Source organism: Staurois parvus, unplaced genomic scaffold (assembly GCF_062004578.1).
Source record: "Staurois parvus isolate SC_StPar_1 unplaced genomic scaffold, SC_StPar_1.0 ptg000564l, whole genome shotgun sequence".
NCBI lineage: Eukaryota > Metazoa > Chordata > Amphibia > Anura > Ranidae > Staurois > Staurois parvus.
This window is the reverse complement of record NW_028318360.1, coordinates 4,306,722-4,330,108: the sequence shown is the minus strand read 5'-3', so window position 1 is coordinate 4,330,108 and position 23,387 is coordinate 4,306,722. Positions and strand designations below refer to the sequence as shown.

The following is a 23,387-nucleotide window of genomic DNA, read 5'->3' as shown; positions in this document are numbered from 1 at the left end:
TGCACATTGCGGAATGTTATCACAATACTCACAAAGATAAGGATTGTCACGGTTGGCACGTCTGCCATAAACCCTTCTCTGCGGAGAATATCTCTCATAGTGAGTCCCTCATAATACGTCACGTCCAACAAGAGGAATTCAATGTAGAATGGAAGTGCTTATACAACAAACAGCAGATTCCAATAAAAAGCCCTCTTGCCAACTTAAATCCAGTTATTGACAGTTTTGGCTTGCTCAGAGTTGGTGGTCGTTTGAATCAAGCCCACCTAAGAGTTGCAGAACAAAATCCTCTCATCATTCCCAGCAAACACCATATCACCGTCTTGCTGATCCGACACTACCACAAACCAAACCTAAAAGAAGGTGACCTCGTGTTAATGAAGGAGCAACATACCGTACGGATTGACTGGCCTATGGGACTAATTACAAAGGTTCTTCCTAGCAAGGATGGCAAGGTCCGTAAAGTGGAGTTGAAGATCTTCAGAAAGGGTGAGCTTAAAATATTCGCAAGGCCAATTAATGAACTCATTTTGATACTACCCATCGAGAACATTCCTGCTGGATGAACTCTACTGAACTTGAACTTTGTGGTTCTTCTCTATTCCAACTCGGAATCTACTATATTGTTATGTTTATTGCATTCTAACATGTTCTTTGTTACAGGTTGTTTTATATTTTATGGACATTCGTCATAGTGAAATCCCTTATGGAATTTCAGACGGGGAGTGTGCTGTTCCCCTCATATTTGTTATTTAACTGTGCATTGTATCACCAATTCTTATTTCACCATGTTTGTTTCTATGTCTTGATCTGTTGCTGCCGTCTGCTGGCCAGAATTTGCATGCTGCATGCCTCTGTTATAGCTAGTAAGTGTTTTCTCTGCTGGGTGTGGTTTTAGGCAAGCCTTGGTCCTGGTCACTTCCTGCAGCCATTTTATCTGCTATATAGCTGTGTGACAGGACATTCAATACCCTGGGCTTGTGAAGGCATCAGTTTTTGACCAGCAGTTAGCCTCAGGAAAGATATCACAGGACAGCATCAATACCTCTACTACCTTACAGTATTGTATCGCTGTTTGTCACTGTATTTTGGACCAAATAAACCCACGCTGATTTCATTCCCGTGTATACGTTTGGATCCATCTAACCTGAACATCTGCCGGTCCGGTCTGCTCCACTGCTTGGATACGAAGGTAGGAAGTTACACAGCCATTATCAGTTATACCTTCATTCGCCTTCATGTGGGGACAGAACACATATCCCTGTATAGTGTGTAATTGGTGAATAATCCATAGCACCTAATGTGGTTTCTGTCTGCTGACTCTTCCTTCTGCTTTATGCATAGATCACTTCTGACAGATCATGCCAATACCACAGAATTCCTGGGTTGACAGGTAAAGGCAGCTCCAGCACACAGCAGGTGATTGACAGCCTAAGTTGTGCATGTTTATGTCTACAAGACTGTGTAGAGTGGATGTGTCCTTTCCATCCACTCACATCTCCAATTACACTCAGCACCCTGCTCTGTGCTCTGCTGTGCAGTGTGAGACATCAGATTCCCGCCCCCTGCCTTATGACCATCAGAAATGCTGTGTAAACTTTATACTTTGAATAGGTGTAGAGAAGAGAGTGCTGCAGATAGGTACAAGTACAGCGTATGGAGGAGGATTTGTTTCGTCCCTGTGTATCACCTGAGGCTAGTCACAACAGTGGGTATATGTAAAGGTTTACAACCACTTTAAAGTTCAATATTGGCAGTGGATTTGAGGCTTCATTGTATCTTCATTGGAAGCCAAGCAGAGATAATTCCCCATCCCTACATGGTCTTGATACATGCCTCCCAGCATTCTACAACTAGCCATAGATATAGGGTTTGATGTACTAAAGGTAAAAATACTGTGCACTGCAGGTGCAATTGGTTTACATCTGAGGGGAAGCTCTGAAATGAGACCAAACTCTGATGATTTCTTTCATTCAATCATGTGCAAGCAAAAATGCGGTTTGTTATGTTCCTTGCATGTTCCCCTCAGATCTAGAGCAACTGTACTTTCAGTGCACTTGCAGCCGATTTGCATTTAGCAAATCAATCCCATAGTGTTCTCTTGTTCAGAGAAATCTATTAGATTCCCCATCATTGCTAAACAGTATAGATGAAGGAATTGTATTCTAACAACTGGAACTCACAGCTGTCAGAATACCCAAACAGTTGTTGCAGGTGATTAGATGCAGTTCCTGTTCGGCCAGCAATTTTCCACCAGTCCTTTTCAACAAAAGTTGATTGAAAAATCGACTTGTTGAGCCAAGTTGTAGGCAGGTGCAGTCTACATTCTCCACTGCAGGTGGTGCTTGTCCAGAACAGCGCTGTATCTGGAAGAAGTCGGGTTTTTCTATAATTCCCTGGGTTCCCTGGAGCAGCAATTCAGTTGGCTACACTGGATCCAGTTGGCCATCTTGGGTCACACAGAGTCTCATTAAGTACCTGCCCCCGAGTTTTAGCATGCATTTTGAGAGTGGTTAGTGTAGAGACAGGTTATCCATCTGTCAGCACTAGTTACAGCACTAGGGCCTCCCAATTATTTTTCAGTCACGGCACCCTTTAAAAGTATCTTCAGTCTCTAGGTACCCCAGTTCATATGTGAGGTAGAGGGATAGTAAAACCATGTGACTGAGATGCGTTTTTACCACCCCCAACTGCTCCTGCTTTAGCTGCAGACGCAGCAGCCAGGGTTGCACATGCTGCAGCTGTGACAGGATTTATACCACCTGTCGTGTTCGGCGGGCACTGGCACCTGCTGGACGCGACCCTTTCAAGTAAATGTGGTCGTGCAGCAACGGCATGCATTTCACATGCTTGCAGCACAGTGGTGCTACATTTAGAGGGTTAAGGGCCCATTCTCACCAGATGCGGTAGGACTGCACTGAACAGTTATTGCAGCGCCTTGTGTCCTGTGTGCCCGATTCACTACTTTTTTCAGTACAGCTCGAGGAACCTCCTCGCACCACATGGCAGCAAGTTGAACTTAATGAAATGTCTGTGTGACATTTCAATAAAGTTTGTGTAAAAAAAAAAAAAAAAAAGAACTGTATGGTACAGAGCGGCGATTCCCGCCACACCGCACAGCAGTCCCTGCATTATAAAGTGGTGGCTGGTGTCGCGAGAGAAACGTATCACCTCCTCCACACTTGTCATATCCCTCTGAAAACTGAACAAGCATAAATTTGCTTTTCAGGGGGGCAGCAGGTCTGATTGTACAGGATTAAAAGATAGCCCTGTATACATGGATGAGACCAGCAGGGCTCCGGCACAGTGGCAGCTCAAGTTAGTCTCTCAACCAGGCAGCACTTTGGTTCAGAAAGGCCGCCTTTGTGCATTCTTCACAGAATGTATCAAAGTGGACCTAGCATCACATTTTTATGTGAAGCCATGTGTAGGACTTACTGGGTTGTAGCACCTCTCACAGAGATGATGCCATTTCCCATTTTTTTTCTGCACAAGGACATCATCAAGGGTCAGTAGCTACCTATGTAGACTAATGCATGGTACACACCAAGTTTTTTTTTCTCCCATTCTACCAAGCGGGCTGAAAGAAAAAAAAAAAGTACAGATCGCCGTACTAACACAAGCAATGTTAGTGCAGTGATTGTATTGTATTCTGACAGGGGCATTGTCCCCTTGCCAGAACATGCTGATCAGCCCTCGCAGCCATTGGCTGCAAGCACTGATCAGACGCTGGCTTTCAAGCATGCCCATGCGACAGAAACTGGTCATGGGACTGGCTTCTGTCAGAAAGAGAGAGGTACACACAGGCCAAAAGTCAGACAGTCAAACCAAATGTTTTCAGCCGATTTCAGCTCATACCCAGCCTTAGATAATGGTTCAGAGAGGGACAAATTCTGTAAGTTGTGGTCCCTGTCTGTTCTTGGCTGTGTTCACTAATGTCTGACACAAATCAGACTCTGCTGCTGCTTCTCACCCTCACGACTTGTTAAAACATTACAATGTGGAAGTCTGATTACTGGGAGAGAAGAGACTGAGGAAATGCGTCTTCCTGCCTGCAGCAGACTGATGAAATTATCATAGACTAGGTCAACCCACTGAAGCTCAAGGATTGTGTTTTAATTATAAAAAAGGTACAGTTTTTTTTTTTTTAATTATTATACTATGTATACACAGGCAGCAAGCAGCTTTTCAGTAGAATATTGAATTTATTCACTATTACATGCTGTTTATAGAAGTTCTGTGTATATGTGACAATACAATACAGTAAGAGAACTTCTTCCTCTTTGTGGATGTCATTCAAGACATGAAAGCGCTTGGGGCCAATGTGAATCAAAGCTGAGCTGACTTTTCTCTGACTTCCTCAAATGGTAACTTTTTATCTTGTAACAACGTGGCCTTTATTACAGCGTACTCCTGTTCCATTACCAAGATGTCTCTTCCCATTACAGCACATCAGTATTCCCCAGATCTCCCTCTGTGGTGCTGGGTAATTCATTTGACTTGCAGTACAGTACAGTGCTCCATTATGACACTTCTTTTATCCTTCCTTGCTACATCTGTTATTTTTTGCTTTATTTTTTTTTTAAGTATTCCATTTAACTGTATAGTCAGTGCTTTGTATGGCGTATTTTTTAATGGCACAATTTTTAATTGATAAATGCATTTGTAGCATACTTTATCACTTACAGTAAGTTAGAAATTAGCTCTATAGGTCATATTTGAACATGAGAAACCTGTCCAAGCCATTGAACAAAGCAAACAAGACATTTAGGGCTTATTAACACATGCAATTAGGGTGCAGTAAGAAATAGACAGTTAAGCCGTGCCTCCTTAACCCCTAACCCTAGTACACACATTCAGGAAATCAGATGACAAAAATAATTTTCAGAGGGATTGTATGATAATCTGATCATTAGTACACAGCTTTCAACAGCTGATCAGAACAGTTCATGCAACAATATCCGAAGGAATAGGTACTAAAATTTTTTTTAGAACAATGACAGAGCGAACAATTTTCATTTAATCAGTATAGTATTCGTCCAAAAAAAAAAAAACGAGAGACCAAGACCATGCATGCTCAGAAACTAAACATTACAATACAATTACATAAATTCCAAAATTGTATTCTGTTGTACGAGAATTTTCATAATTTAGTAACCTCTTAATTTTCGATATGAGACTAGCATGTAAAAAAGAACAGAGGACCATTTTTCTGATATTCTCATCATGCGTATGGGGCATAACAGTAGCTGGGATGGGTTGCACACATACCATTGCTTCAGTGCTTTGTTACATAGCAAAAAGTACACTCCATCGCATCAGGTGGGCAGCAATGCCACCCACTCAAGTGGTTAGGGCCAAACCACAACCGCCATGCAACTGCATGCAATGCACATGATTGGGGAGCAATGGTGCTGGCTTTTGAGGGTTAAAATAGTCACCAAGAAGGCAACATTTCACCCCCTATCCAACTGTCATCTTAAAGCAGTATACCACAGATCACTTTCAGAGTGATTTCTTCTGTAAATGAGCCATAAAACCATAATTTGATACTTTTTGCTGAGTCAGTATATACAGTATCTAAGCTTAGATTATAGATGCTATACCCATTTTTTAGAAGGATCAGTAATAAAAAAAAGCCCATAGAATTTGAATTGTTTGGGATAATGTAAGCAGTATGAGGGTGTAGCGTGAAAATAGTCCACTCGCCAAGTGTCAGTTTCAAAGCTGTATCATCTACTTTTATTTCAACAAACCAAAAAAAAGCATTTTTGTTCTTATAAAATCTGTTTCCTGGCATTTATTAACAGACACCAAATCTATAATTATTCTGATATAATTAGGCCATACTGCTGCTTTCAGGGGGAATTGAACGCTGGCAATCAAAAAAGCCCTCTCACTCCTATCACGCTTCAAGTGGTTATAAAACTAAAACATGTTTTACTTAATGCATTCCAAATATATATTTTAATTGTGTATTTTTATCAATTTACAAAATTCAAAGTGAGCGAACAGAAGAAAAATCTAAATCAAATCAGTATTTGGTGTGACTATCCTTTGGCCTAAAACCAGCATGAATCCTAGGTACACACAGTGCTTGTGCACACAGATTTTGAAGGAACTCGGCACTGGAACTAAGTATGTAGGCAGGTTGCCTACTAGCAGTTAGATAGTTGCTGTCATGGCTGGGAGGGCTGGGGTTAATGCCTTGCTCCATTCTTCCTGGGTTGTTCTTCATGGGCTTTCTGCACCTTACCAACTAATCCTGTGTGATTATAAAAAGGGACATGGGTCCAGATTAGGAGAGTTCCAGAGTCCCAGTGCAATGATGCCCTCAATGCTGAGAAATACAGGCAGATACTGTACTTATCCATCATGCCATACCATCAGGGAGGCATGTGATTGGCCCCAAATTTATTCTGGAGCAGGGCACTGACCCTAAAACATACAACCAATGTCATTAGGAACTATCTTCAGCGTAAAGAAGAACAAGAAGTCCTGGAAGTGATGGATGGACCCCCACAGAGCCCTGATCTCAACATCATGGAGTCTCTCTGGGATTACATGAAGAGACAGAAGGATCTGTTTCAGCCTAAATTCACAGAATATCTGTGGTTAGTTCTCCAAGATGTTTGGGAAAAAACTACCTGCTTAGTTCCTTCAAAAATGGGCATCAATTCTTCAGGGTACACACAGTGCTTGCACAAAGAATGGGCACACCATATATTGATTGATTTGGATTTCTCTTCCGCTCATTTACTTTTTAAATTTTGTTATTTGATAAAAATAACAACACATCTATTTCTGAAAGAATTGTTCACAACTGCCTATAACTTTTGCACAGATATACACACACACACAGGCCACTTTATTAGGTACACCTTGCTAGTACCAGCTTGGAGCCCCTTTTGCCCTCAGAACTGCCTTAATTCTTAATGGCATAGATTCAACAAGGTGTTGGATACATTCCTCAGAGATTTTGGTCCATATTGACTTGATAGCATCACGAATCTCCTGTTCCACCATATCCCAAGGGTGCTCTATTGGATTGAGATCTGGTGACTGTGGGGGGCATTGGAGTACAGTGAACTCATTGTCATGTTCAAGAAACCAGTTTGAACTGATTTGAGCTTTGTGACACGGTGCATTATCCTGATGGAAGTAGCCATCAGAAGATGGGGACACTGTAGTCATAAAGGAATGGACATGGTCAGCAACAATACTCCGGTAGGCCGTGGCATTTAAACAATGCTTAATTGGTACTAAGGGGCCCAAAATGTGCCAAGAAAATATCCCCCACACCATTACACCACCAACCTAAACCGTTGATACAAGGCAGGATGGATCCATGCTTTCATGTTGTTTACACCAAATTCTGATCTTACCATCTGAATGTTGCAGCAGAAATCACAACTCATCAGACCAGGCAACATTTGTCCAATCTTCTATTATCCATTTTTGGTGAGACCATGTGAATTGTAGCCTCCATTTCCTGTTGTTAGCTGACAGCAGTGGCACCCGGTGTAGTCTTCTGCTGCTGTAGCCCATATGCTTCAAGGTTCGACGTGTTGTGCGTTCAGAGATGGTGTTCTGTATACCTTGATTGTAACGAGTGGTTATTTTAGTTACTGTTGCCTTTCTATCATCTCAAACCAGTCTGCCCATTCTCCTCTGACTTCTGACATCAACAAGGCATTTTTATCCACACAGTTGCCGCTCACTGGATATTTTCTCTTTTTCGGACCATTCTCTGTAAACCCTAGAGATGGTTGTGCATGAAAATCCCAGTCGATCAGCAGTTTTTTAAATACTCAGACCAGCCCATCCAGCACCAACAAAGTTACTTAAATTTCCTTTCTTCCCCATTCTGATGCTCATTTTGAAATTCAGAAAGTCATCTGCACCATATCTACATGCCTAAATACATTGCGTTGCTGCCATGTGATTGGTTGATTAGCAATTTGTGTTACCAAGCAATTGAACAGGTGTACCTAATAAAGTGGCCAATGAGTATAGAGCGCACATGCTGTAATAATCCTAACCTATGCTACAGTAGTGGAGCACTTCAAATATGCAGTAAAATTGTCTATGGAAAAGGCCAGAAATGGAAGCTGAAGCAAGGATGCCTACAATGAACCAATCAATCTGCTGTTTCTCTGTGCTATACACATTACTTTTTGACAAGGCTATGTTATCAATTCTGAATTTTGCTCTGCTTCTTGGGAAATAGAAGACAGGCACACTGGGCTTATCTAACATTGTGAACAAACAATAGAAAATAACTGGGCTGCAATAGAAAGATACAATCTTTCACAGATCTTTGTTTAAACCTGAAAGCAATTCAGCATTTCCATACAAGTAAACCTCAGCAACTGCTCTGAAATGCATACCGTATATTCTCAAAAATGTGGCTGATTTTTTTTTTTTAGAACACAGTGTTTTCCACAAAATATGAAGTCATTATTTGAATTTTCTCTCTTGAGTTTGGTCAATCTGAGTTCGACTATCACACATATTAAGGCCTCATGCACACATTTTAAAAATGCTGCTCTTCTCGGCAGCAGCGTTTTGGCAGAAAAAAACCCTGACACTTGTAAAAGTGTACACTTATACAAGCGTTTAAGTGCGTTTACAGGCATTAAGTGCTTGGGCATTTAATTAATTTCATTGGCCAGAATAATTATTTATTTTGGCCATTGAAATTAATTAACACTGAAACCCGCTTAGGATTAACATGCATTTACATGTCAAGCGTTTTTTTCTGCCAAAACGCTGCTGCTCTTGGATGCACTGGCAGTGGGTTTTTTTTTTTTTTTTACAGCTCATAAAAGCCCCTGCCACCAAAAGCTTCTAAAACTCTGTGGGGTTTATTTACTAAAGCTGGAGAGTGCAAAATCAGGTGCCCTTCTGCATAGAAACCAATCAGCTTCCAGGTTTTATTGCCAAAGTTTAATTGAACAAGCTGAGGTTAGACGCTAATTGGCTATCATACACAGGTTCACCAGATTCTGAGTGACCCAGCTTTAGCAAATTCCCCCCCACATGTGCATGGACACATAGGATACCATGGAGGAGTGCTTGGAAGCTGTAAAAAAAAAAAAAAAAAACACAATCCCTGCAGCCCCTTGTAGTGGCTGCAAAAATGCCCTGTGTGCATGAGGCCTAAAGCTCATGGTTACCGGATGATGACTGCTGGCCATAGATGGATCAAAATTTGCCCAGCTAAGCAGGGACAAGTCAAATTCAATTCCATCTATGGCCATTACCACTCAACAGAAGTTGATTGAGTGAACAATTTCTGTTGGATGGGAATTTTAGAAAGTTTTAATTTAATCAGGGACTGCAGTCAATCAAATATATTATTTAAGTTACTTAAATTGTTCGAATGGAGGGTCTTTGGTTTGGAATTTTAATTCAATCTAATCATTTTAGGTGCACTGAATGATGAATTGTATAATTCATTGACGTGTGCCCACCTTTATGTTTCCTTGTGAATTAAAAGCAAACTTCACCCAATTACACTGCTTTTGTAAATGAGTTTTGGGTAGACATTTAAAGTCTAATCACTCAGCTACTAGTTTATCAGAACCTAAATGAAGATATCTTTCATTTAGGTCTTGGTTCCAGCCCCTTCCTTACCTTGTCTATACATTATTTATTTAATCATGAATATACTACTAGTGAGTCATGGACCATGATTATCCAACCCCTTCAAAATGGGAATGTTGCAAGGAACAGGATGACTAATGGGAGCCTGTGTATGAAACTCCTATTCAATCTGGCATTGGAAAATATAAAAGTAGAATTATGTAAAAGGTTTTTAACATTGTTTTTTGAATAGTGGCTTCTTGAGTTAAAGTGTGTTTATAAACACACAAAACCATAAATGTAATATATTGCACCTTACTGATCCATGGTGTGGTGGCTGCATTCATATTCTTTTTTTTCAAGCTTTCATTTCTATATTTTCCTATATACCTGGCAATTCTACAAATAACACATTTCCCGTTTGGGGGTGGCTACATCATTCTTCTACTGTATCCATGGTGGGAGCCATGATTGTCACCCTACACTCCTCTCCTGCTACAGACTGAAAATATATTGTATCTCTTCATCTCCATTACATTCAGGAAAACTGGTAGATTACAGAAGATAGCTAGGAAGGAAGATATTCTTCAATATAGATCACAAATGACAAGGAAACTGCAGTTCTTACCTTGGAAAAAACCCACAAATGTAGCCACCATATCTAAGGACTGTGAGTTCCAATATATTGTTTTACTAAAGGCGATTGGTGATTAGACTGTACACTGACTGTACACTGTGCAAGCGCAGTTGCACTCATGTTGAAGCTTCACCAACTTACATTTACTAAAGGAAAATCAATGCAACTGAGCCTGCAAAGTGCAGTTAATTTGCCTTTAGTAAATGAACTCATCACATTTTTCAGTTATTCTTTAATTTAGTTTCTTGCTCTTTACTAGGTTTAAAAACAATTAATCATGGAATAAATTGCCCAAAGAGGACATTGCCATTTAGCAACCATTCAGAATGTACCTTTGCTTTAATCTATGCATTGCCAGGTTGAATAAGCTCAATAGCAAACTGATATCTAGAAATGTCTGACCATGGACAAGTAATCCATGGTTGAAACAGAAAGATGATCATAAAGAAACATGAAAGAAATGCAGACTTTTTTCTCTAAGGTAGAAGAAGGTTTCTGTCCTGTATTTCTGCCCTTTATTTATACAGTAAATAAGTGGTAATATACTCACAAAAGGAACAAATGTCAAGGGCAAGGTCTAGCCACACTGGATGATATCCGTAATTGGACTCCTAGACCTCCAAATGGCTGACGCATTTCAAAAGGCTTGCCTCTTCAGAGCCAATAACTGTTATTGGCTCTGATGAAGATGCAAGCCCTCAAAACGCGTCAGACATTTGAAGGTCTAGGAGTCCCATTATGGATATCATCCAGTTTGACTGGACCTTACTGTACTATATATGATGTGCCCTTGTTATTTGTTCCTTTGTGAGTATATTACCACTTATTTATTGAATAAATTATCTTTTAAAAAAGTTAATGCACTAGGCCCGCGTGCCCTCTGTTTGTTTCTTTGTATGCAGTATTCTGTATCCCCCTGGTCCGTTGAGAGTAGCAAGGCCTACAGTTTCCAGGCATCCCACTTGTGGTCTCATACCTCTGTGGAGTCCATCCTCCAGAGCAGGAGTATATGTTTATGCCATTCTATATTCATACAGGCCTGTGTGCAAGTCCAAGTAGAGCAAAAATTGAAGCCATACCTATTCTTCTGTGTCCAACACTGAACAGTGTGTGAGAAACGGTGATTCCTCCATCACGCTTGAGGTTAGCGCTCACTTGTTTGTGCTAAAATAAAATGTAAATATATTACTTAGACACAATAAACTAAAAATGATGTTTATTTAGATTGTAAGTAAAATCCATCATAGTTATAGGCTACAATGACAACCCAAAGTGTCCAGTTTTCAGCTCATATCCTGTCACTGTAACTAGCTGCATCCAAAAAGCAGCCCGATAGAAGTGTAGAGAGGCCTCATCCTACTCTTCTGAGCAAATAGAGATTCTGCTTACATGTAGATCTTCAAAGCTCAATAAAAATCCACTTAAAAATTTGGGCAAAACTTTAAACATTGTTCCAAAAGCTTCAAGTGCCACTACCAGTCCTTACAGTGCTATTTCTCCCAGCACCACCTGCAAAACCACAAAACAGGCTGCACAGAAATCCATCAGGTCAGGACTAGGGATGAGCTGGGGTTCAGTCTGAACCCAGATGGTATCCATCATTGCTGGGCTTATGCAGATGGGAGCTTCCTTGAGCAGTGGCTGCATGTACACAAAGGATCAGGGATGGTCATAACTTCATTGACCTGACATGGCCATGTGCTCATATTAGGTAAATAATGTCTCAAGAATCCCTGACCCTTTAGGTACATCAGCTCCGGGGCAGGGAACATTTTGCCCCCTGATCTTTGGCCCAGCAATGACAGTTAACTTCCAGGTTTGGACTGAACCCAAGCCTGAACCTAAGCTCCTTGCAAAAACAAGAAGTCTTCCTGTGAAAATATATAATTGATATTGTCTTTCAGCGAGAATTATTTAGATGTCTATATTATTATATAAATAGAGTGGTTAGAGGTTAGCACCTCTATCAGGTTTTTATTTTGCCTGTGACTCCATTGGTAAGATTTCCACTTAGTGTATTCTCTCAGTGACACCCCAGTCTTTGTGCTGGGAGTGTGCTGTGCGGCGCACTCTCAGCACAAAGACAGATAAGCAAATATGCGGCCCCACAGAAAGAAGCCCAGTTCTGTGAGGCCGCATGTTTGTGTGATGTCGGCCTCAAGGGGTTAAAGTTCATATGCATGTAAAGGCAGGCCTCCCAAAACTTTTTGCAATATAGTGTGTATGTATTTATATTTATTTTTATTTTTTTTATGATTTTTCTTTTAATAAAACACTGTGACCAGAGTAATATAATGTTACTATAGTACCACTGTACTACTCTGGGGAAGTGATCAGTTTTTTGGGTTTTTTTTACACATTATGATTATCTATAAGAGTGAATTCCACTGCTATAGGCAAGCATTTAACTTGGGCTGTGATTGGCCCAGTCTGTACAGGTGATTACTGTGACCAATCACAACTAATAACATAATTGTATACCATGAAAGGAAGCCATCCATTGTTTACAATTGTCATGTCACTTGATGTGATTGGTCACAGCAGTCACATGGTACTGGCAATGGGCCAGTACACAGATCAGTCATCATCTGTGACCGCCGGTGACAATTCTTGCCACAGCGCGACCTTTGCGTGCAAGGTAGCGATCCGGGAGGACACCATATGATGTCCACCAGGATTGATGAAAGCCCTGTTCAGCCGTCATCCTCCTATAGGCCGGACGGGAACTGGTTAATAGAGGCTAATGGTGTGGGGGATATTTTCTTGGTATTAACACTAATAAAGTGGTCGGTGAGTGTATTTTTCACAGGAGGACTACTTGTTTTTTCAAGCTCCAGCAGTGTTATAGTAATTGTCCATTTTCCAGACCAAGACAGTTTCCTTTGTCATTAAAAACAAAATATTTGAGCACTTTAGGTGCATTTACTTATTCTCCATATGTGGCAGAATTTTTTGGAAAGCAGAAATGTAATTCAGGCACGCATTTGTATGTGGAAGAGCTAAACAATACCCTTGTGGTTGGGCTGCCATAGATCATTACATTAAAATTCTACAGAAGTAATACCGGAAAATCATTCAGACACTTTGGGTATGAAGAGTTTCTTTAGGTCACTCTTTAGACTGTGACTTAAAGTCGAACTAAAGGCAAAACTTTTTTTCCATCTTGGATAGAGTAAGAGAGGGTTATTACCCCGGAGAGGTTTATTTTTTCCACAAGTCTTATTAGGAAGATTTTCCTTCACTTTCTCTCCCATAACCACAGCAGGAAGTGAAAGGAAGTCCCTCCAAAGTGAGGGAATCCCTGGGAGCCACCAGAACTGGGGGTCCCCATTGGAAGACCTCCTTTCTTTTCCTGTTCTGTTGACAACCCAAACTTTAGGATTTTCTTTCACTTCCACTCACCAGAACAAATAAAGAGGGCAAAACTCCTTATCTAGAACACAGACAACAATAAAAACCTGACAGGTTCCAACCTTTCTACACTCTACCCAAGACTAAAAAAAAAAGAAAAAAAAAGTTCAGCCTTTATTTATACTTTAAAAGAATGTATTGCAGCAAAAAAAAAAAAAAAAAACTGAAAAAAAACACCCACTTTATTAAATGTAACATTAATTGTACATGTTGTTAGTTTCATTTATTTATAATTATTACATAACAGAAATAAGTATTGAGGATATTTAAGGACAGCTATACAGCTGAGCAGATGCTGTACAACAAGCAAGGACAGAGAAGAGTGTACATAACAGGATTAGTACAGCTGCAGCATTGTCCCTCACTATTCAAGTGGCTACATACGTAAGAATGGGTACAGAGTGTTTGGACTTTATTGTCCTCAATGTGTCACCTTTTTTTTTATTTTACAGTTTCTGTAGACAGGTAAAGTTCACCTGTCCTTCATACAAAGTAGTACAAAGTAGTCATTTCATTGGGTGAGCCATCTTCAGTACATTAGGAACTGGTGACATAATTGTTAATTAATGGCCTGCTCTCATTCTGTACTGTCCTGCAGTAAAACATTCCATTCACTTCTAGGTGGCCTGTTCAGATTTGAGTGACTAGAAATACGGTAGTAAAAATAACTAATAATTATATTGTATGCTTTTGACCATAGGTAGTACATCTGCAGACTGGAACTTCTCTATTCTTGAATACCCCCCCCGTATAGTAGAAGTTGAAGGGGAACCTACCGCTTGACACTGTGAACTGAAGGGCTACGGTTGTGCTCAAAAGTTTGCCTACCCTGGCAGAAATTATGAAATGTTGGCATTGGTACTGAAAACATGACTGATCTTGCCAAAAAACTGTATAGATAGTGATCGTATGAAGCCATTTATTGTCACATAGTGGCCCTGATCAAAAGTTTCCATCCCCTGGAATGTTTGGCCTTGGTACAAACACACATGGTGACAAGACAGGTTAAAATAGCAATTAAAGGTTCATTCCCCACATCTGTGGCTTTTTAAATTGCAACTAGTGTCTATAAATAGTCAATGAGTTTGTTAGCTCTCATGTGCATGCACTGAGCAGGCTAGATACTGAGCCATGGTGAGCAGAAAAGAACTGTCAATAGACTAGCATAACAAGGTAATGGAACTTTATAAAGACTGAAAAAGATATAAAAGCCTTGAATATGCCAGTCAGTGCAGTTCAATCACTTATTGAAAAGTGGAAAATTTGGGCATCTGATGATACCAGGCCAAGGTCATGTAGGCCAAGAAAGACTGAAGCCACAACTGCCAGAAAAATTGTTCGGGATACAAAGAAAAACCCACAGGTAACCTCAGGAAAAATACAGGCTGCTCTGGAAAAAGACAGTATGGTTGTTTCAAGGAGCACAAAACAACAATACTTGAACAAAAATTATCTGCATGATTGAGTTGCCAGAAAGAAGTCTTAATGCCACAAAAAAAACCCTGGTTACAATATGCCGAACAACACCTTGACACGTCTCACAGCTTCTAGCACACTATAATCTGGAGTGACGAAAATCGAACTTTATAGTCACAACATAAAAGTGCTATGTTTGGAGAGGTGTTAACTGTGACTTTAAGGAGGAATATGCTCCATCCAGGCATATCTGCCCTTAATTTATCCAATGCTATTGTAGCACTACCCCCTTAGGAATCACTAGAAGATTTGGGTCCCCCTATAGCCCTGCACAGCCAGGCATCACATATCTTCAAACAGGCTTTCATTTAGAGTCAGAAATCAGTCCTTGAGCTTTGGTTTTGTTGCTTTATTTAGGGGATTTTGAACTAGGATAGAGTGAGGGGTGCAGGATGCCCAAGGGTATGGATGAACTTCCTGGAACTATTTACAAGCTTTCACTGCAGCACAGTCTCTGTTGGAGAGTTAGCCAGTATTTCCTTAGTGTACCACTTCAGACCCTAGATCAGGGGTGTTGAATTAAAATTAATGAGGTCCGGTCAGCAAAATTTCCTTCCAGCAGAGGTCTGAATCTCATTAGCGATATAACACATCACAGTCCCTAAGTACATTATTATACTTAGCGTACCTTTCACACTTTAGTCCCCTCTACATCACAATCTCCTCTTTACCCATTTGCCAACCGTGCTATAGCCGAATGACCGCTACAGCGCGGTTGTCCAGTTCTGGGAGGGCATCATATGACGTACTCCGAGAATGCGCCCTCCCGCACGCCCCCAGCGGCGCACACCCGGCGATCTTCGTGATCGCTGTATCCTACGGACACAGCTGATTACATGATGTGGTAAAAAGCCAATCACAGAGGCCTTTTACCACATGATCTGCTGTGCCCAATGACACAGCAGATCACCGGGTAAGTGCAGTTGCCAGCTGCACTTTCCTCACGCTGTCACAGCGTGAGGAAAGTACTGCCGATAACAGGCAATTGTCAGAAAAGAGATTGGCACTGATCATCAGGGGGCCACTGCCTCCCCTGGCTTCTTGCTGATAACGTGCATGTGCCACAGTGCGTCATCAGGGGGCCAGCTGCAAGAAACAGGAAGAGTCAGCTGGCCACCTGATGAGGAACATTGGTGCATGTGCAGTACAGTACCCCAATGCCTCTTGGGATCCATAACATGGGTATCTCAGGAGGCAATGGATAGATGGCGGGGGGTCAACCTTGGCAAGAATCCCAGAAGTAATGGGAGATGTTGTTCTCCCTTCCCAAGAAAAAGTACTAGGAGAGAAGAAGAAAAGTATGTCCAAATATAACTCCAAAGACATGCTGGTAGGTTAATTGGATCTGGTCTAAATTGGTCCTAGTATGTGTATGTATCTTAGGGACCTTAGATTGTCCTAATTTGCTCCTGCAGGGGAAAGAAATCCTTCTTGACCCCCCCCCCCCGAGAGGCAATTGGATTTTCCCTGGATCAACTTTACCTATAAATGTTAGTATCCAGTTATATTCTGTGTATCTAAGACATAATCCAGGCCTTTTTTAAAGCAATCCACTGAGCTGGCCAGAACCAACTGTTGAGGGTGTCTATTCCACATTTTCACAGCTCTCACTGTGAAGAAATCTTTCCGTGTTTGGAGATTACATTTCTTTTCCTCCAGACGTAAAGAGTGCCCCCTTGTCCTCTGTGATGACCTCAGGGTGAATAACTCTACACTGAGTTCACTATATGAACCACTGATGTATTTATACATATTGATCATATCCCCCCTTAATCTCCTCTTCTCAAGAGAGAATACATTCAGTTCCTCTAATCTTTCCTCATAGCTGAGCTCCTCCATGTCTCTTATCAGTTTGGTTGGCCTTCTCTGTACTTTCTCCAGTTCCCCAATGTTTTTTTTCTGAATTGGTGCCCAAAACTGAACTGCATATTCCAGATGAGGTGTTACTAATGATTTGTACCGGGGTAATATGATATCTCTCTCTCTGGAGTCTATACCTCTTTTAATACAAGAGAGGATTTTGTTCACTTTAGAAACCACAGCTTGGCATTGCATTCCATTATTAAAAAAAGAGGATAAGTGAGTGCTAAAAGTCTGTAAGCTGCTAAACACCAAAGGTACCAAAAAACCTCTAAAATAAACAATAAACAGCGTTACAAATAACCACATCAATAATAGAATAAATGGGTAAAACCATAAATAATACCAAAATACAATAAATAAATAATAAAGTGACTTAGTAGTACCATATGAAACGTGTTGTTATTGCCAAGACAATTTGTACATATACACCTCAAATGTAACAGGTTACGGGATGAGTGATCGCAGTGATGTGGTGTTACCACATCAATAAATAAAGTGATAAGACAGTGGTATAATGTGTCACTATACAGTGACTATCGGTGTGCAAAGTGCCAAGTTAAAGTCCAAAAATAAGGTGCGTGGGAGATCGTGACGATCTTCGGGATCCAGTGATCTGATCCAATAGGATGGTGATAAATCTCAAGATAAAAAGACTGCGCACTCACCAGATACACAATCAATCTGCACATTTAGAGATGCCAGTATTGGTGCACCCGCTCTGTGAATGGTTAAAGCTCCCGAGGAGCCCCAAAAAAGAAGAGGCAAATAGTGTGATACCGTTTAAAAGAGGGTATTTATTTCAACCAAACAGAAGAAAATAAATCACACTGACCAGTTGTAGTATTTCAAGATGGCCGCCGGGACCCACGTGGTGCCGGTGGCGTGACGTCCTGATGCTGTAGCTCATCCCTGACGCGTTTCGTGCAATAGCACGTATTCATAGGGGGTGTGCATACAGCAAAGAATGCCTTACAATGCTTTATATAGAATGAATGGCGCATGCGCATTCCACGCGCGCCAATTCCTGATTGTTCAATGTCTGCTTGCCAGCACCATTTTAGTGTAGTTGCCGTGTCGGCGCATTCGCAAGTGCCATAGCAATGGAACAGCGAACCACGTTCATTACACTAGGATCACCAGGGAGCAAAAGAATAAAACATAACGAACCAAATGTTCTGAAATATGTTATGGAACATGTGGTTTATATTCAGATAATGGTTTAATGGATAATATACATAAGAGCAACCGCGCATATATTGATGCACTCAGGGATAATAGCCGGAGTGACCAACCAGTATCCCATATTTAAATGTCAAAAACTGCACCAAAGATAAGGGGCATGATGATACTACAATACAACAATAATATCCACAACTACTTGGTGATCATAGTGATGGAAAAACATCTATGTATATCTATTAATACAATGCATAAAAATATATAAAATATATAAAGAGTATAAAAAAATTAAACTGGTCAGAAAAATAAAGATAAAAAGTAGTTCATATGAACAAACTCACGAAATATATAAAACTAAATACACATATAAAAAGACCAACAAATGTTAATTTTAATAGATTCAATATGGAATAGGATAAAAATATATAGAATAGATAAAAATTGTACAAAACCAAAGCTAAAAAGATTTAAAATTCTCAATGACAATAAAAGGTAATAAAAAGTAAGGTATGTAAAACGGAGTTTATAACAGGTATATAAAGAGAGACAGCCGCTCCTCTAATGGTGTATAATTAAATAAGTCTAAGATCAATCAATAAAAAATCATCATAAAATAGCAGTATCACTGGGGGACTAACTATTGTCAATAAAACAATTAATATCCATATCCACATTAAGCCCTTTAGGGTACATGGACCCCATCTCAAATATCCATTTTGATTCCATTTGTGATACTGCTCTTCTCTTATTAGTGCCTCTCCAGTGAGTCTGCACTATATCTATCCCCATAAATGTCAGGGAGGATGGGTCTCTATTATGATGCAGCCGGTAATGTTTCGAGAGCGAATGCCCCTTGTAGCCCCTCTTCTTCACGTTAAAAATGTGCTCGCGTAAATGATCTTGCAATTTTCTTGTAGTACGACCAATATATTGTTTGTTGCAAGGACATTGCAAAAGATAAACTACGTATCTACTGGTACAAGATATGAAGTTGTTGATAATAAACTTTTCCAGTAGTGGAAGAGGTGAATTTCTCTACCTTCCTTTTTCTATATCTATTGCAAGTGCAAATTATGCATTTGTTGCATGGATAGAATCCTACCATGTTATTAAAGAAGGACACATTGCTAGGTGGATCGATGCTATTTGGGGCTATTTTATTCCTCAGTGGTCCAGCCCTCCTGAATGTAACCTCTGGTTTATCAGGAAGGATTCTAGCCAACACTGGATCCGCTTTAAGGATCTTCCAATTATTATTAATGATTCTTGTAATGGTCTTATGCTGCGTAGAAAAAGTAGTAACAAATGGGCAAATTCTGGACTGTTTTGATTTTAAGCTATTACCCAGCAATTGGTTTCTATTCATGTCTGCTACTGTTTGCATAGTGCGTGTAAGGATGAATTCGTCATAGCCCTTCTCAATAAACCTGTCCTTCAAGACAGTGGCCTGTGAAAAATAAGTGTCAAAATTGGTACAATTTCTCCTAATTCTTAGGAAATGTCCCTTCGGTATGTTTGAAAGCCATCCCGGGTGATGACAACTACTAACAGAGATGTAGCTGTTGCGATCCGTCTCCTTAACCCCTTGCCATCTGCCTGCTGTTTATAAACGGTAGGGCGGTGGCAGTCCAGGGGCGGGTTGCCGTTCAGAAACGGCACCCACCTTTTCTAGCTGTGCGCGCTCCCTGGGAGCGTGCAGCACCGCGATCCGGTGCCCGCTGTGTCCTCCGGACACAGTGAAACACCAATCGTCGGACGGGACCTCTGTACAAGGTCCCGATCATGTGATCACTGATTGGCCAATCAGTGATCACATGCAGAGTAGTAAGCAAGATGTCACTTGTGAAATCTGTGAATGATCACAGAGGTCACATGGTACAAGGCTATTCACAACAGCCTTGTACCATGTGACAAGCTGTGACCAATCACAGCTCACTCAATACTTCTCAATGACTGCAAGAATGCAGACAGAGAGAAAGAGAAATGATTGCTTTTACATCCTATATGGGTGTAAAAGCAATCAGTGTAAAAAAAAAAAAAAAATCTTCATCACCCCCCACAAGTAGTACAGTGTCACCATGGTGACACTGTACTGCTAGGGTGACAGTATGTTAAAAAAAAATAAAATAAAAATAAAAAATAATAATATAAAAAATAAAATAAAAATGTAAAAAAAAATGTTTAAAAATTATAATTTTTGGTTATAAACTAATTTGGATTTTTTTTTTTACTAAAAAAATAACAGAATAAATTTTGGCCAAGATTTATGATGAAATATTATTTATTTGCAAAATTTTATAAAAAAAAACACTTTTTTTCAAAATTTTTGGATTTTCATTTACATAGTAAAAAAAAATAAAAATCCCAGCGGTGAATAAATACCACCAAAATAAAGCTTTATCTGTCTCAAAAAATGGTAAAAAATTCATATGGGTACAGTATTGCATGACCGCGAAATTGTCATTCAAAGTGTGATAGCGCTGAAAAGCTGAAAATTGCCCTGGACAGGAAGGGGGTAAAAGTGTCCGGACTGGAAGTGGTTAAAAAAGGACAAGGTGACGATCGCTCCATTCGAATTCATTAGTGTAAGATCCAGAAAATTAACACTAATTGTGCTGTACTGGTATGCAAGCTTGATATTCAAGGTATTGTTATTCAATGTACAGCTTCTCCAGATTCTGTCTGCTCCAGTTTTAGTAGTTTTCCAACTGTCATTTGCTTTAGTAAAAAAATCTGGTGGCATGTGTGATGACATAGCTCCTGATTGTCCCCGAGGAGAAACAGTCCCTCTTTTGTAGCCAAATGACAGGGTATAAACTTTACTGTCTAAACAGTTTCTTACTCCATGGTCCTACAACAGCCATTCCTCCAGTCCTCTATTTTCCCATGCCACTTATGTACGCAATGGAACTGGGCTCAAGAGTAAGCACGCACCAGTAACCCCTAATAGCATGCAGCTTGCTTTTGGGGGCACTGGTCAAGGGGGACGAGCCAGGAGCTCTAGCAGGTGAACCAAGAAGAAGAGATTTAGAGCTGCTCTGTGAAAAAACCCACTGCACAGAGCAGGTAAGTATGACTTTTTTTTTTTTTAAGCCAAACCTTTAATAGCACTTTAACAGATCAAAAGAAAGCAATGAGAAAAATGTCATGTTTAAGATTGACACTTTAAATTGGAATTTCGTGAAGAACCTTTTTGCGAAAATTATTTTCTGATGAGAGCTGTGAAGGGTGGGATCTCCCCTTTCTTTTGCAGGATTTCCTCCCACTTTCTGTTTTGTCTCTTGGAGGGAAATTGCAATGGGGACACAAAGCGAGCAATAAAAACCCGAACGAATACTTTCCCCGACTTTTCAAAACTTTTAAAGTAAAAAAAAAAAAAGGTTTGGAATGAATTATGTTACTTTATTTTTAGCCCCCAGCAAGTTAATTGCTTTTATTCTGACCAGATTGCCAGCCTTCAGAAGCAGAACAGCACAATATATATAGATTATACACATATGTCCTATCAGGGAACGGCTCACAAGTGGCAGTTAAATCCATCAGTAACAAACAAATAAAACCACTTCTACCTATTAAACATACAATTAATTATTTAATAAAACAATACACAATAAGGCCAGTATATTAAAAAAGAAAATTATAAACTCACCAATACTCCAGAGATCTGGCAAAAGTTTAGGAACAAAAAAAAGCAAAATGCAAAAAGGCGTCCGGCAGCCATGCTGTGTCCTCAACTCCCACTTGTGACAATGTTTGCTGAAAGGCTCAGCTTATGTCAATAAGACCCTGGTGGTCAAATGGTCAGTTCAATGTTTTACAAGCAGCCATGACATCCTGTGCTTCTGTCACAGCCTCTCTCAATACTTCAGGATTCAGTTGAAAAATGAGCATTTAATTATTAACCACTTGTTAAAGATGATCCTGTGGGGGGTTAGCTGGCAGATGAGAGTTGTCTGCAATTATTGCATTTTATGGAGGATTGCACCAAGCTGCCGTAACTTCTAAATAAGCCAAACAATTGTTGCTAAGATTTTTTTTTTGTGTGTTTGCCAAATTGTCAGTATAATTACCGACTGAGGATCCCAGTAATATTTGATCAGTTTCAGTGTGGAGCAGGGGCGGACTGACCATTTGGAAACTCGGGCACTGCCCGAGGGCCCGGGATCAGTAGGGGGACCCATGAGATGCCCCTGGTACCTTTTTCATAGGCTTTTTTGAGTTTGGGCAAGGACACAGGGGCCCCATGATCCCCTATTGCCCGGGGGCCCCATGAGTTGTCAGTCCGCCCCTGGTGTGGAGCAACAATTTACTGCTACTGATACAACTGGGAATGGCCAGGCAGCAGGACCTTCTGTCTCTTTAGTAATATCTTGTCCTCGTCAACACAATCAAACAGCAGTAATTAAATCGGAAGCTGTTTCTCTTGTGATTCACCTGAATCAAAAGGAGCAGCACAGTGGCTAAATGGTTAGCACTTCCGCCTGGCAGTACTTGGGTCGTTGGTTCGAATCCCAACCAGAGCACCACCTGCCTGGAGTTTGCATATTCTCCCTGTGCCTGTGTGGGTTTCCTCCAGGTACTCCAACTTCCTCCCACACTCCAAAGACATGCTAGTAGGTTAATTGGATCCTGTCTAAATTGGCCCTAATATTTGTATGTATGAATGTGAGTTAGGGACCTTAGATTGTACACCCCTTGAGGGTTAGGGACTGATGTGACTGTACAATATATATCTAAAGCACTGTGTAAATTGATAGCACTATATAAGTACCTCTAATAAATTAACCAATCCTCCTCAGTCCTGAGCATGGCTATGCTGGAGAATGTAGTAAAGTAACTTAGGCTGGCCATACACTATACAATTTTCTGGCCAATTTCCTTTAGATTTACCTTTCACTGTGTCAGTGGTTCTCAACCTTCCTAATGCCGTGACCCTTTAATACAGTTCCTTATGTTGTGGTGACCCCCAACCATAAAATTATTTACCCAGTAATTATAATTCATGAGTGTCGTTTTACCTCCAATGCTGCTGCTTTCAACACAGTAGCTGCTTTTAACAGAGTAGCTTCTTTCAACACAGTAGCTGCTTTCTACACAGTAGCTGCTCTTTACACATCGGAAATATGTGTTTTCTGATGGTCTTAGGGGACCCCTGTGAAAGGGTCGTTCGACCCCCAAAGGGGTCGCGACCCACAGGTTGAGAACCACTGCACTATGTAGTGCAAGGGCCTGC

At 40.5% G+C, this 23,387-nt stretch overlaps 1 protein-coding gene across 1 annotated transcript in view; it reads right to left on the bottom strand.

Moving 5' to 3' along the window:
* The window catches only part of HGFAC (HGF activator), a 141,276-nt gene extending 119,331 nt beyond the window's left edge, over positions 1-21,945 (bottom strand). Inside the window, exons 1-2 of the mRNA XM_089691562.1 lie at positions 21,804-21,945; positions 11,305-11,389 (exon numbers count right to left, since the gene is read on the bottom strand). Of these exons, the coding sequence (XP_089547688.1) occupies positions 11,305-11,389; positions 21,804-21,875 (157 nt within the window). The 5' untranslated portion in view covers positions 21,876-21,945. The remainder of the gene's footprint in view (positions 1-11,304; positions 11,390-21,803) is intronic.
* Between the last annotated feature and the right edge of the window lie 1,442 nt (positions 21,946-23,387).